Source organism: Amblyomma maculatum, chromosome 11 (assembly GCF_055883805.1).
Source record: "Amblyomma maculatum isolate TAMU_Amacu chromosome 11, ASM5588380v1, whole genome shotgun sequence".
Taxonomy (NCBI): Eukaryota; Metazoa; Arthropoda; class Arachnida; order Ixodida; family Ixodidae; genus Amblyomma; species Amblyomma maculatum.
Window position 1 is genome coordinate 127,416,971 of NC_139354.1, and position 19,322 is coordinate 127,436,292.

The window sequence follows — 19,322 nt, forward strand, 5'->3', positions numbered from 1 at the left end:
TGTAATAGCGAACAAACGGAACGGGTCAGCAACAAGAAAAAAATCCCCTTCCTCTTCCAATTACACAATAGCGGGTCGCAAATGAATGAAACTGCGGCAGAAACCACGCGCTTTGTTCGCGCAGGGTGCACAAACCATACAAAGTGTACCACTTCGCACTAAAGAGCAGCAATGCTTCTTAGAGCTAAAAAGAAAGGTTCCGTGGCGATAAGAAAGAAGAATACGCAGATAGACACGGACAGGACGGTTGACGTCAGAACTCCTTAAACTTCGAAACGATTAATGACGAAGGCTTTACCATATGCATATCAAAGTGACAAAGTAAGTGCCTTTAAAAGCCTTCACACTGGTGCCAATCGTATGAATATCCCTTTAGGTAATTCCTGTCTAATAAATTAAGTAACATTTTACCACCAGAATGAGACACTGAGTTGTCAGTGACGCAGCTTGACCCAGCCTTTTGAAACGCTTCGAAACGATTTTCAGTCTTTTGAAGCGCTTCAAGAGGCTTAGAACAGCTCGCGGGCGAGAGTGTACTTCTACCGGTTCAAAATCATGATTTCTGTGTGCTTTGATTCACACGTTCGATTGGAATAGCAAGATTGGTAGTGGACGGGTAGATGCCAATTTGGATTGTTTTTGATAGTCTGTTTATGCTTGCTACGTGCTAATTCACTCAACATTCAGTTTGGCTGATGTATACCTCTCGGCATGATAAGATTTCAGAAATGTCCCCGGTGGCACATTTGACATACGCCTTAACATTTTTCGTGCAGCATCCATTGATATACCTTTTTTTATATTGCCCTTCATTCATATGCACATGTTAGCCAATGTTTGGGGTTAGAGAGAACCTTTTTGACGCCATGTTCCCTGGTGACTTTTACGTTATGCGCACATTGTGCGCGTAAGGTGAGACAACAGGTTGGGTTGCGACCTCAACATCAGGTCGGAATTTCTGTTTAAGGTCGCGTCTCTTGATATTTTGGATCAAGCTCCGTCACTGCCATAGTTATGTATTCTATATTGCCCACAAACAGGAACCTCAACCTCATGATAATTACCAGCCGGTCTAGCGTACTGCAGGGCGAAGGCACTTCTCATATTTGTCCAATGAACTCGGTCCTGTGCTTGCTGCATCTAGTTGATCCATGCGAACTTATCCTCATCAGCCCAACTAACTTTCTTTAATGCCCTGCTACACTTTTCTTGCCTTGGAATCCAAATGTATTGCTCTAAGCGACCATCGGTTATTCTCTATTCTCACTACCTACCCTGCCCTTACCCATTTCGTCTTCTTGGTGTCCGCTAGAATTTCTTTAACTAGAGTTATTATTTTGACCCACTGTGCATGCTTCTTATCTCATAATGTTGCGCCTACCATTTTTGTCCCATAATCCGCTGTATCGTCCTCAAAGTAAAACTATTTTTCTGAGTCTCCACGTTTCAGCTCCAGAGGTGTGTACACGTAATATACAACTGTTGTATACTTTCCCTTTTAGCGATACCAGTAAGTGTGCTAGTCATACACTACGAGAGGTTACCAAATGCTCTACGTCCCAATCTTATTATCCTAGTTTTTCCATTTCACGGCGCAGATAAGATGTTACTACATGTTTTAAAAACACATGTTAGCCTACCGCATCCAGTGCTTCGCGACCTGTTTTAAAATTCTGTTCCTTCCCGAGGCTTTTTAACGTTTCCCCAGTTTTCTGCATATCGATTTTCCGACCAATCTTTTCGCTTCAATAGGAACCTCATCAACTGCCAATTAGGTTTTATTAAAAATAAATTTGATTCCTCTTTTTTTTCAATTTTATTCAAAAAATAGATATGACAAATATGGAAAGTTTAGTGTAGAAGTATTATATTCTCCGGTCCATGAATAATGACGCGGTTTTTCATTTCGCACAAAGCATAAATGAGGTGCTTATTTAAATACGCTTTCATTGCAGGTGCGTTTTCTGACGTGGCAAAAATTATACCGACATGGCACTTTCTTTGTACAACCGGCACCTCACTGAACTAACAAATGAGCAACTGGAGCAGCTAAACGGTAGGAGATGGCGGTTCGGCTATCACACCTATTTTACGGTAAGACGCGAGAGCTCCAGTGTTGTCCTGGCACAGTCTCCAACAGGACACATGTCGTTTCTCTGTTCAAATTATAACTGGCCATGGGGCGAGAGTAGTTTGGCGCGGATTTTGGCTGGTTCAACTGAGTATCATAAAAATAAATAAAGCATATTTATACTGCGCTGTAAGCATGTCATGCTGAAGGTTGTGCATGTTGTAGCGAGTGTGCGATGCAATTACAAGGGACTACCAAAGTCACAAACTGCCCTTTGTGTTGTAGTCATTTGATAACGGCTTAAGATAAGATAGATTTGACATTATACTCAAACATGCATATTATGCACTGTCTTTTAAGCAAATACTTTCATGAATGAACAGGGAACATGATTGAGTCGGCCAACGGTCTCATCTGGTGCCGCTGCTCTACGGCAACAGTTGTCAGTGATGCACATTGAAGACAGCAAATAACGATGCTGTAGCATATGACTATGGCAGTAATTCAGCCAAAAAACTCTTCTAGAGGCCCTTCGAATTGTTACAAATGTGTTTTGTGATACTACCCTCGACCGAATGGACAATCAGCGTGTTTATATGAAAGAATTCAACGACTGTGCTGATAGAATAGAAAAATAATGAATAAAATGCAACACTAAGAAGAGTTTGTACACACCTTTAAGAAATTCAGCAGTGAAATGTATTCCAATTGGGAATTCCGAGCATCCATGAGCAGTATACAAACATAAATATTACTTTTATCACTTTTTGTTGCTTATGAATACCTAAACGTGAATGTACCTTTTCTCAATGTGTTCTTCCTATTCCAGTAAAACTTTGCACACAGCTACTTCAGCCAGCCCTAAATCAATATACCACCATCATCTTCAACCTGATTATACCACTGCAGGACAAAGGGCTCTCTCATTTTCCTTCAGGTAACTCGGTCCTGTGCTAGCTGCATCCGCTTCACCCCTACGACCATCTTAACCCATCAAAATGCCTAGGATAGTATATGATAAACTTTATTGCTCTACTTTTGGTATATTGCCGACAACGTTCCTCCACCTTCGATGGAGCTTTCGGCAATATACCTTCTCTGCGTCGATGCCGTAGCTCTGTCTCTCAGGGTTGGCTGGCGCCCCTATTTCATGGCACCAGTGAGTTTTGCTGCTCGCTGGGCATGGATGACCAGACCTCTTTGGAGGATTGGGTTGACGCAAGAGACCATACTCTCCCACTGTTATGCACTCGTATTTTGTAGTTTATGGAAAGCTTTGTTTTTATCGCATTGATGAGATATAGGGTGGGTAAAGCACCGCACCATGGACAGACGTCCCTGTATTGGTTCGGGAGCATCTTACTTGAGATTTGTAAATTAGGGAAGGTTCCAGTTTGCAGTTTCCTCCAGTAAATTACTTCGTGTTGATTTCAGACGCTGTGGGGACGAGGGTATTTTATTCTCGTTCCTTTATAATAATTCAGGATATCAGAATATGTCGGAGTTACCTTCATGAAGATATCCGAGTCCGCGTTGGGAAGCGCTCGGTTCGTGTGCTCGCGAGCTACTTAGTCGGCCCTTTGGTTACCCTGATTTTCTGCCGCCCGCTGCCACGTAGTCAAGTGGAATGAGATGCCACAACTGGCAATGAAAAATGTATGAGAAAACAAAAACGAAGAAATCAGGTTGCAAGAACGTAAAATGCGAGATTTGTTGAACGACGTTGAAGAGATTGAGCTGGAAAACCTGTTCGAGCTTCATATGTAGTGGGATATGACTTAGTACCAATATAAAAAAGCAGCAAAATATTACCTTAATTCATATGAATATAGCGTCTCGGAATAAAAATATCACGTACTGCTTACAATATTATCTATTACCTGCAAATATTTGCTATAAAGAAACAAATTTTCAATGAAGCAATATATAAGACAGGCTTTTCTAACATACTTTGCTGCAATTCATATATTCAAAATATCCGCCCAGGAAAGCCAAAATGCTCCAAATGTAACCAAACTATAGGGACCTTGCGCTGGAGTTTTGAGTAGGATGGCGCCACATCGTGACGGCCAAGAAAAGCCTGACTGGCTAGGACAACGGCGGCTCTGCCTATGCTGCAACGCTTATCTCGCAGGCTTTCTACGTCGATTCGTGCTTCTTTTTGCCCCTTTGTGAGCATGAAAAGAGTCATCACTTGTCATGAACATCACTGTGAACCAGTAGTGGCCTAACATTAAAAAAAAAAGCGTTGCGGCTGCCTTCCGGCAAAATCTTCAAAGCATGCGGCATTGATCTTGCGTGTACCGTCCGTCCCGAAACATCGTCACCGCTGCCATTTTCTCTTGCATCGTAAGGTGCCACGGACAAGTTAACAGTTTCCCTTGTTCAACTCTACTGCTTTCTTTCAAGCCGCACGGAACGGGGCTATACGATGCGATTGGTACGGGCGGTCATGTGCATGCGTGCACTGGTTAGAGACACGCCGTTCGCTCTAAGCTGCCCGCTCCGAAAGCTCATAGCTGAAATTGTATAGAGTACAGTTATATGTTTACATGTTTATCTCCGATCGAGAGCGAAACCGTCCGTTATGCTAGTTTTGACAGCTGTGTAAGAACTGCACGTGCGTACGTCAAGCAACGAAAGGTGAGGACGATAAACTAGAGTTTACTTAAATTGCTTGCTATCTCGATGAAAGCAGCCATTCACTTTCAAGAGAAAACAGTAATAGACGTCATGTAGGGTATATTTATAATTACTAAGCAGCCGTAAATGGCATTTCGGTCATGGACCGCGCGTCCTTGATCTGATAGAGCGCCTAATTCTAATATGGAAAGTCCCCATTGCCCCCAACAGGCAAAAGCTCTGGCTCGAGAGCTGCAAACACATCAATCAAAGGCTATTAGCAGTTGAGCAGTAAAACGAGGTCGGCGTGCCTCCTTATATCTGCGTACACCTAATGACGAACACAATTAAGCGCTTGCCGCGGTGTAATTCGAATTCTGCAGTCCCATTCAGCTTTCTGTGGGACTTTCCAGTACGTGGATTGTATTTAAAAATATTACTAGTGTGACTTATCAGCTAAACGGTCCGAAAAAAGTAAAAACCAGCTTAGGACCAACTTAAAAAATCACATGATATGCATTGAACGCAAACCCCAACGGCTTATGCACGGCCGGCTCAAGGTGCCCATCGAAAGGATTTTTGTTCCTCAGAGGGGTTGTTTACGCGGCCTATCCGTGTTGCAGTTTTGTGTATCCACTTGTTTCAGCTCAGCGACGTGTAAAGGTTTCGTAGAGCTCCACGAATTCGCGCGACACTCGCCTGGCTATGTCGACTGGCAGCGCGCCGAGACTTCGCCTCCGATTGCTGCATGTCGTATAGTGCCTGACGTTGGACTATTTATTGCCTTTTTTTACGTCGTGACAGCCCTAAAAGAATTTTCAGCACCTTAAGTTTGTTGTAATTTATACGTAATAAAAACAAGCGGTGGATCAATACTGACTCCATGCATTCGAATGCAGACACCGGCGATTTGTACTACCCAGCAGACGCCTAGGGGGCGCTATTTAGAACTGTTTCCGCGGCGCCCCCTGGGCAGCGCAAGGATCCTATACAGAAAGCAAACGCAAGGAAAATTAGGGTATTTGGTAGCTATCTGACTCTACCTGAACAATCAGCTTTCATGGCTAATGAAATATCTTGTACACTACTTTCATGATTCTGTTTCGCGAAATGTTGACATGAGCTAGACCGACCTCACCTGCAGATACGTTTTAAGGGAAAAACGGCGCAACTTTCGACTTCAGGATTGCAAATATGGGTCGACAAATATTGGCTTATTATCATCATCCCCATCAGGTGGGCTATACCTACTGCAGGTCGAGGCCCCTTTTATATGCGTCCATTTATATTCTTCCATCCTAAGCTAGTTGCATCTACTTCACTCCTGTGAACTTCTTAAAATCATCATCCCATCTGACTTTCTGCAACGCCCTTCTCTGCTTTCTTTGATTTGTATTCCTTTGTATTTGAATTCCTTTGATTTGTATTCAGTTTGTCACAATTTTATAGCATCGCTCATCCTCTCTTCACACCTTTGTGGATTTCCCATACCCATGACTTCTACTTGGCGGCCACTATTATTTCATTAGTCGAGCTATTTCTCTTGACCTATTCTGCACGCTTCCTGTGTCCTAGCGTTTCACCTAGCATTTTCCGTTGAATAGCTTAATGCACTGTCCTCTTCGTTTCTACGTTTTCAAGGATTTCACATTTCACCCCATACATCAATATCGGTAGAGGTAGCTCTCATATACATTCCTCTAGAGCGATACCGGTAAGCTGCTAGTCATACAATTTGGGAACTTGCCGTATGCGCTCCATACCAGTCTTATTTTCCTGGATATTTGTTTTTCATGGCCCTCAACTGCAGTTACTACCTGTCCCAAGTAGACATATTCTCCAACTATTTCCAATGCTTCGTTTCCTATTGTGCAGAGCGGCTCCTTCCCGTGGCTGCTGAGTAGTATATTAGCCTTCGGAAATTGACCTTTAAGCCTACCTTTCTGCTTTTCTTTTTGAGGTTTTCAATCATTTATTTATTTTATTTAGTTCATCCCGGCTTAACAAGACAATGACATAAGCCAATCGCAGATTGCTGAGGCATTCTCTCTATACCATTATCTCTAATTGCTCGAATATCAAGCCTCTGAATAGTTCATCTAAGGAAACTGTGAATAGTATTTGAGAGATCGTGACTTTTTACCACACACGCTTCCTTATAGGAAGTTTTATTACTCTCTTTATTCAGATTTATGTTACTACGCAGCCACTTTATGTTTCTTCAAGTACTTGCGCATACAGGATGTAAATCCATAACTTCTCACCGCCTGCATGGCTGCTTTTTCGCAATCAATGAATACTGTATATAAAAGTTTGATATAATCCGCACAATTTCCTACACTTAGTTGACAGCGTGGACAGGATCGATAGTACTACCTTTGTGAAAACCTGCTTTGACTTCCGGTTGATTAAAGCCTAAGGTTGCCATGATTTTATTAGCATTTAGCTTAGTAAATACCTTCTATGTAACGAATAGTCAGAGGACTGATCTGTAATCTTCCAAGTCATTAGCTTCTCCTTGCTTATAAATCAAGATGATATTAGCGTTCTTTCATGATTCCGGTACCGTCAATTTCACGAGGCATTGGGGAGAAAGGGTGGCAAATTTTCTAGCATGATGTTTTCTGCGTCCTTCAACAATTCTTTACATAATTTTTTCTACTCACCTGCTTTCCTCCATTTTCATACTCTCTAAAGCATTCTTCGTTACTAGCGCAACGTCAGACTGCTTTGAACTGCTCATAATCTCACCAATGTCCTGACTACTCTGGCTACTGTATAGGTCAGTATAGAGCTCCTCTGCTACTGACTATCTCGTCCAAATTAGTATCATACTGACCGCCTTGTACCTCAGCGCATACATCTGAATTTTTCATTATGCCTAATTACAATTTGAGTGCTTTCAGACCCACGGTTATTAGAACATTTTCGATATTATTCATGTTATGCACACTTATAATCGACACATTGCACCTATTGATTGCATTTTTATAGTTATGCCTGTTGGGTTTCTAACTTTCGTACTTTGCCTGTCTTAATAAAACTTTTGCCTAGGTCTACAAATTCTTAGAGTCAATGCCATGGTCACCAGCTGCCTCGTCTCTAGCCTACTTTCTGCCTACCTGAACATTGAAATCGGCCATCAGTATAGTATTCCGCGTTTTTAATTTCTTGGTTGCCTACTCTACAGCTCTGAAGACGCTTTAGACTCTCTGGCCATCACGACTATATATAGGCCCGTAGGCCTGTGCAACCATGAGTATATACAGCTCATTAAGCTGAACTATGATGCTTGACTAGCAGCTTACCGGTATCGCTTAAGAGGAAAGTATACAACAGTTGCATCTTATCTGTACTCACCTATGGGGCTGAAACATGGAGGCTAACCAAGAGAGTTCTACTTAAGTTGAGGACAACCAAGAGGGCTATGGAACGAAAAATGGTAGGGTTAACATTAAGAGATAGGAAGCGTGCAGAGTGGGTCAGAGAAATAACTGAAGTTACCGACATTCTAGTGGAAATTAAGAAGAAGAAATGGGCATGGGCAGGACATGTAGTGCGAAGAGAGGATAACCGATGGTCGCTTAGAGTAACAAACTGGATTCCAAGGGAAGGAAATCGTAGCAGGGGGCGGCAGAAGGTTAGGTGGGCGGATGAGGTTAAGTAGTTCGCAGGGGTCAAGTGGATGCAGCTACCACAGAACCGGGTTAAGTGGAGAAATATGGGAGATGCCTTCGCCCTGCAGTGGGTATAGTCAGGCTGATGATGATGATGATGATGATGCCTTCCACCCTCTCATTAATAGTGTACAATTCATTTATGCTACCAGCGATATACTGAATGACAAAACCCTTCTACTTGTTCTTGTCGGCCCGCTAAATCTCGATAACACAGGACATGCCTCATTTCGCCTCGTAACCTCACTAAGCCGTATGATATTCCTTTAATGCCCGTCAGTTCATCGAAGAAGACTGCTAAACTAGCATAACTAGCCAGGGCTCTATCGTTACACTTTGCAGGGTCAATTTCACATGACGGCAATTCAGGATCCAGACATTCGTTGTAACCTCCGCTTCGTCACAAGTCTATCCACTGCTGTGGTCAGCTGGTCTGCAGCACCGGAGGACTGAGGGCTGGGACTTTATCGGAGTATTCATTGTAGGGTACGTCGGACTATTGCACCAGTGTTTCCAAATTGATTTCCGGCATCATCGGAGTGCTTTTAGGGATGTGTGCACCGTCATCAGGTCACACCCCAAATCTGTTAACACTATTCGATTGACGCGCGTTTGTTTTTTAGATTCCGGAATTCGTACCACAGTCCTCTTTCACCCGAGGCTAACGCTCTACCTCTACGCGACGACTGCTACGCGACGACTGCGACGCTCGCGGACGTCGTCCGTCAAGAAGTCCAGCAGGCACTGGGCATTGCTCAAGCGACGGCTCCGACGGTTCCAGTGCAAGAAGCAGCCGCGGTGAACTATGCTGCTGCATTACGTCGTCCTGCGCTCCGACGTGACTTTCCAAGCAGTCGCCGCTATCGTCCCGTTCCTGAAAGCCGCCCCCAAGCCCACCAACGAACCCCAAGCCCCAAGAAGAGCGATACCTGGAGGACTGCGAACAACCGGTCATTATGCTTCCACGGCGGTGAGGCCTGCCACATTCTACGCCACTGCCCGTACCGACGAATCGGCCTCACCGGTTTCGCCGTCGACACCCCACCACCCCTGCGACCACGGGAAATCGAGAACTTCCTGCGCAGGCAAGACATCTGTCACGCTCCCCATCGCCGTTCAATGCCCGATTTGCGTCCCAAGGCCGCGGTTACATGCTAGGGCGATCACCTAGCCCACGTAGGGGAATCTAAAGGCCGCATCCTTTGGAGGTGAGGTTACTAAACGGCGAAAGAATGAAAATCATCCACCGCCGACGACGAATGACGATACTTCCACCAATACCCCGCCGATACGCACGACGAGGACATCGATACGACGCTACTACATGTTAGCTAACACCACCGCCCAGTAAGTGACAACAGTGTGTCCTAACTGCTACCTGAGCAAACGACGCAGTAGAGATCGAACACTGAAGCCAACATGCAATACGAGGGCATGAACAAGTGACCTCGCCGTTACTGTCCACGGACGCAATATTACCGCCCTAGTAGACACCAGAGCCAACTACTCTGTCATAAGTAGAGCCTTCGCCGCCCTGCTCAAGAAAGTGACGACCGCTTGGGATTGCCCGCTAATCCGCATCGCTGGTGGTAACCTTATTACGCAACACTTGCTGTTGGGCTAGTTCGTTCAAATCCATATTTGGGAACACAGCGCGGAACAGGACGCAACGCAAGAGAACGAAGGTAGACAGGACGGCGCGCTGAACTGACAACATTTATTCTCGAAAGAAGGTGACCCGTATTTAAGTGGTGCCTATCAGAACACGTGATCAAGGCAGGGAGCAAAACACTGCTAAAAAACCTTTCTTGAAGAAAGAATTGGTCAAAGACAACAAAACTGTTATGAGGGATAAGCTCTGATAAATTATTTCTGCTGCATGAAAGGTATCTCCAGTGCCGATAACCAGAAAAAAGAGAGATGAACATTTAAAAGCAAAAACACAACAATGTTTGTACAAACAAGAATGTGAACATGGCACTAACCGCAATGAAAAGGGTAAACAGGTTTGAATGCTAGAAATAAAAACAATAACAGGACTGTGAGCATGACGATAACAGGATAAAAGCCCAACAAAAAAAAAAAAACACGGCCAAAAATGATGACCAGTGATAAACGACTAAAAAACACAACCAAAAAGAGGTGAAAGTTTTCGAACTCTATTAAAATCTATACTACCTTGACAGAAAGGCTACTTCTTTTTCTGACAGTAGAATTGAAGGCATGCTTACGCACTGATCATTCATCCTTTGAATGCTGGCAGCTTCCATAATCTCGCGTGTTAGCTTATCGACGTGTCTCCCTATCACTGAGGTTTTTTCGAATTCTGGTAAGCATCTTGATTCCGCATGTTCACAATCGCTACAGCGAATGCCTCGGTGGCGCAACTTTTGAACGGTTACACTGTATTTGTGTTCTTTCAATCTCTCGTTTAAGCAACGACCCGTCAGACCAATGTACTTTTTCCCGCAAGACAGAGGAATGGAATAAATAACTGACTTAGAACACTGAACAAAGGGCTGCTGGTGGCGAGTGGTGCAAATGTTCCTTACTTTTTTAGGTTTATTTACGCGATTGCAGAGACGTGCTAAACGCTCTGGGCACTGAAAACTACTTCTACGCCAACTTTTTTTTCAATTTTTCTCAGGTTGTGGCAAATTTGGTGCTTGTATGGCAAAACAACCATATTCTTTCTGCGCATCAGTTGTCTTTCAGCTAAAGGTCTTTTTGACTTATTCAGAATACCTTCAGAAACAGAGGCCAACAGCTTAGGAGGGTAGCTTGCTTGTTCCAATCTGGCTGTCTGCCTTCAGAAACTTTTTTCAGTGCAATAAATGTAAGATTTTGTGAAAGCATTTTTGAAAACAGCTTGAACATTATTCCTTTTGACAAGCTTGGAGTGGGGCTGAGTAAAACGGAAATATGGGCTTATTGCCCCTGGGCTTGTATGACGAACATATATGATCTACCTTAAATTCGAGAATGAGTTCAACGAATTGTAACACGTCTTTTTCGGGCCGCTTATGAGTTAAAACTAAGGGTGCCAGGCACTGTGAAAGCAGATTTTAGGCTGCTTCTACGTCCAGATTAAACATATCATGACTGGAATCAAACAGCACCAGAAAATCATCAACAAACCGGAAGACCTTAAGGATCTTCGTTCCTTCCAGCCGTCTATTAATAGCATTGTCAAGTTTAGCTAGCTACAGGTTTCTTAAAACAGGCGCTATGTCAGATCCAATGCAGATACCTTGCTTCTGCCGAAACACATGGTCATTCCACGCGGCTAAAGTTGATTCAAGGTACGCTGATAAAAGATCCAAGAAACCTACTACAGGAATGCCTCATTCATTTTGATAGGCAACCGCGCCGAAATTATCTATACATTGACTGATACAACTGAGAAGGTCATCATGGGGAATGGAATAATAAAGATCTTTGATGTCTACCGAGAAACCTAGAATTGTTTTTTTCTGCTGTTTTCAAAAATTCTACAACATCGCCTGAAGGTTTTTACCAAGAACGGGTCTATAAGAGGTAGATAGATAGATGGATTTATTGAAAGGAAAAGGCAGAGAGGTTGGCCCGAGTGATTCAAATCTGGCCTGCTACTCTGCACTGGGGAAGGGGAAGGAGAGAAGAAAGAAGGTCATGATGAGTGACAATGTGGGAGAAGGCATATGAAATATATATACAGACACAGCAGCTTGTTTTACAAACGTGAATCAAGTCCGCTGGCGCTCAAATAACGGCAAAGAGCGCGCACTGCCTGGACGCCCTTCCCCTTGTCCTGCCAAGCGCCCAGCAGCAGTTCCTCCGACAGAGGCCTCTTGTCTAAACGCTTCAAGGAAGCAGCTAGCACATTTCTTTCGTTCGAATACTCTGGGCACACCAATAATACATGGTCCACAGTCTCTGGGATGCCACAAGTTAAACATTCCGGTGAGTCCATCTGTCCAATTAAATGTAAGTACTTGGGCGTGAAAGCCACGTTTAAACGAAGTCGATGTATCAAACACGTCTGATGACGCGGAATATCACGCGGAACATTAAATTTAGATGTTCGATCAAGCCTTCTTAGACGGATGTGTCGGGCGTCTGGTTGTGCCCAGTAAGCTGCTGTAGCAATATTCATATAACTCTTTAGAAGACACGTCGTGTCCGCTCTTGAAAAAGGCACAGCTGTTTGGAAGCCATTGATGAGTGCGCTTTTCGCTTCAACATCGGCCTGCTCATTCCCATGGAGGCCGCAGTGGGCAGGAATCCATTGAAACATTATCATGTGGCCATGCAGCTGGGCAGATGGGATGAGCTCCATATTGTTTAGTGCCAGGGACTGATAGGCAGTGTGGCGTAAGAAGTTTTCCAAAATTTGTAATGCAGTCTTCGAGTCCGTGAATATACACCATTTTTGAGGTGGTTCCCCATATATATAGCGAAAAGATTCCCGAATGGCTACAAGTTCGGCAGCGGTTGATGTAGAGGTATGTCCCAAAAGGAAATGCAGAGTCGTTTTCTGAGCTGGTATGACCACAGCTGCAGCGGATGCCTGTGCTGACACAGATCCATCCGTGTATACGTGAATATAACTGGGATATTCTGACCAGATGTGTGCCAGAGTAAGTTGTTTGAGTCCACTAATTGGTACCATTGATTTCTTTAGTATTCCGGGAACACGAAGGTGCACCAAAGGTTTATCCATCGTCCATGGTGGTTGGGTGGGACGATATGGGAGGGCATATCCTGTCGGTACTTGCGACTGATGGCAGCGGAGTGCCCTTGTAAAACTGCAGTCCGGCCGCTCATTCAGAATTTTGCTGAGTGGGTGAAAACGGTGTCTTGTAAGAGCTCGCAAATATACACGAAGCGGTTCGTGCGACAAGTATATGGACATTGGGCGAGCGTGTGCCTCTTCAATTGTGCCTTTGTTAGAGGTGCATCTGGGCAGTCCAAGGCATATTTTCAGTGCCTGCGCTTGCACGCTCTCTAAAGTCCGCAAGCAGGAAATGCTCATACTAGAGAGTACTGGGAGACTGTACCGGATGTAGCCAACAAACAGAGCCTCGTAAAGCCGTATTAAGGAGCGCTCAGTTGGACCCCATTTGATGCCAGCTATGTAAAGAAGTACATGGCAAAAATTAATTAGCCTCTTCTTCACCATAGTAATATGTTTCGACCAAGATAGTCGGTGGTCAATAATTACTCCCAAGAATCTGTGCCTGGAGACGTATGGTATTACGACTCCATGAAGGGTAATCGGGTAGCGGCTGACACATTTTCCCGTAAACGCGATCACTGCACACTTTTCTGCCGCTAAAAATAAACCTTGACGCCGTAAGTACATCGATGTTGATGACACAGCTCGTTGCAGTCTCGCACGTAGTTGTGGGCGCGTCGAACCAGAGGCCCAGATGCAGATGTCGTCAGCATATGCACTTATGTGGATGTTAGTTGGCAGTTCACTCACCATGCCAATTAGCGCAACGTTAAATAAAGTTGGGCTGAGAACTCCTCCCTGTGGAACTCCACGACCGACCTGAAAGTGGGTAGTATCTCCTTCAGGCGTAGTCATGTAAACAGAGCGGCCGCTGAGATAGCTTACAATCCACAAGTACAGCCGGCCACCAACTCCCACGTCGTCAAGTCCATCAAGAATAGCTTCATGGAGGACGTTGTCGTAAGCTCCCTTTATATCTAAAAATGCAGCAGCTACTAGTCGACGGTGACGCTTTTCGTGTTCTACTGTCGCCACAAGGTCGATGACGCTGTCAATGGAAGAGCGTCCGCGGCGAAATCCAGTCATCATATTCGGATAAAGATCATCACTCTCTAGATACCAGTCAAGTCTTGCCAGCACCATGCGCTCCATAACTTTTCCAACACAGCTTGCTAGGGCAACTGGCCGGTATGAGGCAAGTTCGAGAGGAGGCTTTCCAGGCTTCAAAAGAGCAACCAGGCGGCTAATTTTCCAGTGTTCAGGAACAGTACTAGAAGCCCATATATCATTGAATTAATTAAGTAGTGCAGTTCTACCATCCTTGCCTAGGTTCGATAAGGTTGAATAAGTAATCCCGTCAGGACCAGGTGCAGATGAATGCCGACAAGAAGCAAGAGCGGCGTCTAATTCAGCTATTGTAAAGGGCACGTCGTATTGATCACTCGGCGAAGGTGGTGCAAAAACCTCTGAAATTGGTACCGGTGCCTGGTTTGTGCCCACAACCATTTTACAAAAATCTTCAGCTACGTCAACTTCATTGCGGCGTTGGTAAAGGGCCAGAGCACGAAAAGGGTGCCTTTCTCGCGGAGGTGTGCGCAAGCTTCTCGCAACATGCCAGATACGCGACAGGGGCTTACGGGGATCCAGTGATGAGCAGAACTGTCTCCAACGTTGTCGTCCTTACCTCTCCAGGTGACTCAAAACTTGTCGTTTAGCTCGGCGAGAAAGTGCGAGATCTTGCGCGGATTTCGTTCTTCTGTAATTCCTTTCAGCCCGCCGACGGATCGCGCGAAGCCGCTCGAATTCCACGTCGATGCTGGACACTGACACCGGCACACTAACACAGCGAGTGTTCTCACTGAGAGAGGAAGTAATGAGTTCCACTATTTGAGATGGTGACTGGAGATCCACGCTCGAAGTCTCCACCGCTGCCCTAAAGGCAGGCCAGTCTGTGTATTGCACACGAGGTGAAGTGGCAGGTGCAAACCACTTGATGCATATGTACGTTGGTATGTGATCACTCCCATGTGTTTCCACATCACTACACCAAAAAACGGAGGGATGGAGGCTTCTGGAAACAAACGCCACATCCAAGCAGCTGCTGTAGGTTGTTCCGCGTAGAAACGTCGGTGAGCCGTTGTTTATATTGACGAGACCTTGCGTATGCATAAAGTCTGCCAGGTCTCTTCCTATATTGCTCATTATGGCACTACCCCACTGAGGGTGGCGAGCATTAAAGTTCCCCACAATAATACGAGGAGCTGCACAACACTGGATTGTTGAAAATAGATATGATTTGTCCAAGCCATCCCTCGGTGGAATATAAGCGCCAATTACAGAACATACTCGTCCTTTCAGGGTTAACGTCAAACAAATGTAGTGGTTCGTGTTGTGGGGCTGCAGAGCATGGCGGACGTGCGCAATGTCTTGGCGTACACATACCAGCACTTTGCTTGTTTCGTTTGCTTCTCTAGACCATAGCAGAACATATCCAGAAAGGCGGAAAGCAGCCGGCATGTTGGGCTCACAGATCACAATAACAGGAAAGCGGTACTTCTGTACCCGCTGTCGGAAGTCACTCAGCCGACCACGCAGGCCTCGGGCACTCCATTGCATCACAACACTGCGGCGCAAGTGCATCGTCACAGAGATGGGGTTAGTTTGTTGCGCCATTGTGAATTATTGCAATGCCACCAAAAGCGGCTCAAATGCGTCCAAAAACTTAACAGCAAACTTTGTTGTTTGCGTGTTGATGCTGGAGAGCAGCACCCGCATTGAACGAACCAGCTGTTTCAGCATTTCTTTTACCTGCTGGCTGTCGGGGTTGTCGGAATTTTCAGTACGTGTGGCAACGAAACTGGGATTAGGCTTGGCGTTGGCCTTTGATGGTAGAGCTGGCTACTCAGCATCAGAGGCGGTAGGTAATACAACAGCCTCTGTCTGATCCTTGGCCTGTGACACTGTCTGCGACATTACAGCAAGAGTACTCTTAGCGGGATTAGACTCAATCTGTTATGGCACCTGAGCTGACGTTAAATCTGAAGTTGACGTATCCAGGCTAGGCTTGCCTTCCGATTCCTTGTGTCGGCGTCGGGAACGGTGCTTGCGACGACGAATAGACGCGGCCGCTTCTTGATGAGTCGAGTTATCTCTCACCATCTTTTTTAGTATACGTTTTTCATCCCGAATTTTAGGACAGTCCTTAGCCGTCGATTCATGGGCACCCGAGCAGTTCGCACACTTGACAGTCTCCGTCTCGCATGCGTCATGAGGATGCGCACCGCCGCTTCGACGGCAGGATACCTCGTTTCGACAAACGGCGCTCACATGTCCGATTTTGTGGCATTTGTGGCACTGAACAGGTCTTGGAACATACATCCGAACTGGGTTTCTCACATAGCCCACTTTAACGTGGGATGGGAGAGATTCAGTTTCAAAGACTAATTTAACGCACTTTGAGCGGCCGAATCGATGAACATCCACAATGCGCGCCGTAGATTTGATCAGCGTGCACAGATCGCTTTCACTTATATCGGGGTCAACGTCGCTGATTACACCTGCAGTAGTCTTTTTCCCATGTGCAAGAAAGGAACGGACCGGCATGTTGCCTAGCGCACCAATTCCTTTCAGCTTGTCCACTGTAGCCTGGGATTTGACATCCACGGTCAGGACATTCTTCCAGGGATTAATTCTGACCTCGTCAACTTCACCGGGAACCAGCTGGTCGAAAAACTGCGTCAGGTGCTGTCTGTTTATCGCATTCAGATTCGCCGTTGCCGTTGTTGGTACGAAGGCCACGGAAAAGATCCCTTGCTTTTCCGCATTCTTCTTTGGTGTCTCACTCATTACTGATGTTCGGAGCAGCTTCCTTTTCAGGCGGCGCGACTGTACAGGCGTGTAGCTGTTGTCGGTATCCATCTCAGTCACGGTGGAGTCATCTGCCGAGTCTGGAAGCTCCACGTCCGCGACGTCAAGGTGACCCGTCGAGAACGCTGTAGCCTGTTCGATGGTGGCGGGTGGGCGCAGGGGTCGTGCGCCCGCCATCCCGACGGATGTCGAGATCACAAATAGCTCACAGCGATATAAAATCCAGAAAAGTGGAAGAGCGCTAGCTTCAGACGTTCGGAAACCTCCACTTCTTCTTCTACTCTCCTCTCTAATAAGAGGTAGTTTCTTAAGATGTTGTTGCAGAAACTCTCCTACACACTTTTGCCAAGTTACTGTTTCTGAGACGATAACACGGAGAGGAACACCTGGTTTATGCGTATTTTATGCAAAAAAACATTTCTAGGCTATGTTTTTTACTACCCTTAATAGAATTGCAAAGTTGTTGAAGGTTCAGTTTTTGCACATTTTCTTCACTTCATTTTTGGCCTTCGAAACAGACTCACCACTGCGCACGCAAAGGAAGATTGGATAGCTTCCGAAGCCTTTGATAAGTATACCTGACGAGTTAAAACGCTGAATCCACCTTCTTTGTCTACCGTCAGCAAAATAAAATCCGGTTCTTTCAAATAATTCACAGTTCCTTTCAAAGGGAACTTTCTGCTCGCACCTTCACAGCGGTTAAGAATGTCTACTCCCTCCGAAATGCACCGGTCTGCTTCATCACTTGGAGCACGCCTAGAAATTTGCCTCAGCGATGTCAGAAGTTCTGGCGGTGACATTCTTGGTTCAATAGCGAACTTCGGGCCTCGGCTGAGCAGTCCTCGCACGTCATCAGGTAGGGATACTCCTTCGCCTACGTGTATGGGGTTCCTGCACACCACCTTCTTCTTGGGTACCAATGTTCGCAGCTGCGAAATAACCTGAAGCCATAAGAATTCTGTGGTCCTGTCGATGATGTTGTTGATGTTTCGCCACTTGTTCCTTGAGGTGCCGGAAGGCTGTTCAGGAAGCAGAAGGCGGAGGTAGTCCCTGTGTATACGAGCCTGGTGTTGCCATTCAGGTCTCAAGATCTTGCACAGCCGAAGGCCATGGCTTGGTGAAGGGGTAGCATTGCCAAACAGACATAAGATTTTAGGCGGCAGAAATTTGTGGCGCATGCAAAAGCCTATCATCCTTGCCTTGCATGATGCCGTGGCTAATAAGGCAACCTCTTGCAACGGATCAACAGAGAACGTAGAGCCCATTGTGCTAGAAATATATTTAAGCAACACTTGCTGTTGGGCTAGTTGGTTCGAATCCATATTTGGGAACACAGCCCGGAACAGGACACAACACAAGAGAACGAAGGTAGACAGGACGGAGCGCTGAACTGACAAGTGACACCTTTTTTCGAAAATAAAAGTTGTCAGTTCAGCGCTCCGTCCTGTCTACCTTCGTTCTCTTGTGTTGCGTCCTGTTCCGCACTGTGTTCCCAAATATGAACCTTATTACGCCGTCGGGGCGATGCACCCCAATGGTTACAGTAAATGGACGTACCTACCCTACTAGCTTCGTCGCGTAACGCGGTGCCAGTCAGAAACCTAAACGACGCGGAAAGAACTGCGGAAGCAATACATGCGCCCGCGTGCGCTCACATTAGTGAGGGTGTCTGCGTTCCTTCAGGTGCGCCAGACGTCCTCCAAGAGCAAAAATTAGAAATAAAACTTGTTGTAGACAAAGTAATCGTAGAGCGTAAATCTTCGGCGTGCATACACACTGATCCCGACTCGCTATATGCAACAAATGCGGGCGTAACAGCGGCACCAGGCGTCGTCGCAAATGAAGAACAAAGCGTAACAGCTCGTTATTCAGGGACAGCGATCGCGAGCGATAAAATTGTCGAGATTAGAGATTATGCGTTGACCGCACCTGTAGTTTCAGCAGCTCCTGAACCCGAGACGCTTCGTGACGCGACGAGTCCCCATTCGAATGCGAGCGTTTAGCAATCTGCATTTTTGCAGACCTACACAAGCCGCCCGATATGACACACTTGCCTAGCAATAGCGATTATAGAGACAGAATAATTTCGCTAGCGGAGCCTCAACCCGCTCGCCTTTGCATGAAAATGCGTGTGCTTATGCGCAGAGACTGACTAGCGAAGTGCGTCAAGGACGCTTACAGGACGAGATTATCGTGCTGTGCGGTGTGTCCAGAACTCCAAGTTCTATGACCTATCCTGAACGTTTTGCAGCAGTGCTGTGACTGGGTACGTCAACGTTGTTTGTCAACTTTGTGTGTCAATAACTGAGACCTGCTTTGGATGTCATGCATGCCCCCAAGCTACTGCGAGCAGAAACTGTGCATGTAG

At 45.7% G+C, this 19,322-nt stretch overlaps 1 protein-coding gene and 1 long non-coding RNA gene across 2 annotated transcripts in view; one reads left to right on the forward strand and one right to left on the reverse strand.

The window, feature by feature from the left end:
- LOC146174928 (uncharacterized) overlaps nucleotides 1–5,680 on the reverse strand; it is a 61,362-nt gene extending 55,682 nt beyond the window's left edge. The window contains exon 1 of the long non-coding RNA XR_014701700.1: nucleotides 5,574–5,680. This is a non-coding gene — a long non-coding RNA (uncharacterized LOC146174928). The remainder of the gene's footprint in view (nucleotides 1–5,573) is intronic.
- The window catches only part of LOC146174929 (uncharacterized), a 225,624-nt gene that overhangs the window by 32,292 nt on the left and 174,010 nt on the right, over nucleotides 1–19,322 (forward strand). The window contains exon 2 of the mRNA XM_084583296.1: nucleotides 1,956–2,094. Within this exon, the coding sequence (XP_084439422.1) occupies nucleotides 1,990–2,094 (105 nt within the window). The 5' untranslated portion in view covers nucleotides 1,956–1,989. The remainder of the gene's footprint in view (nucleotides 1–1,955; nucleotides 2,095–19,322) is intronic.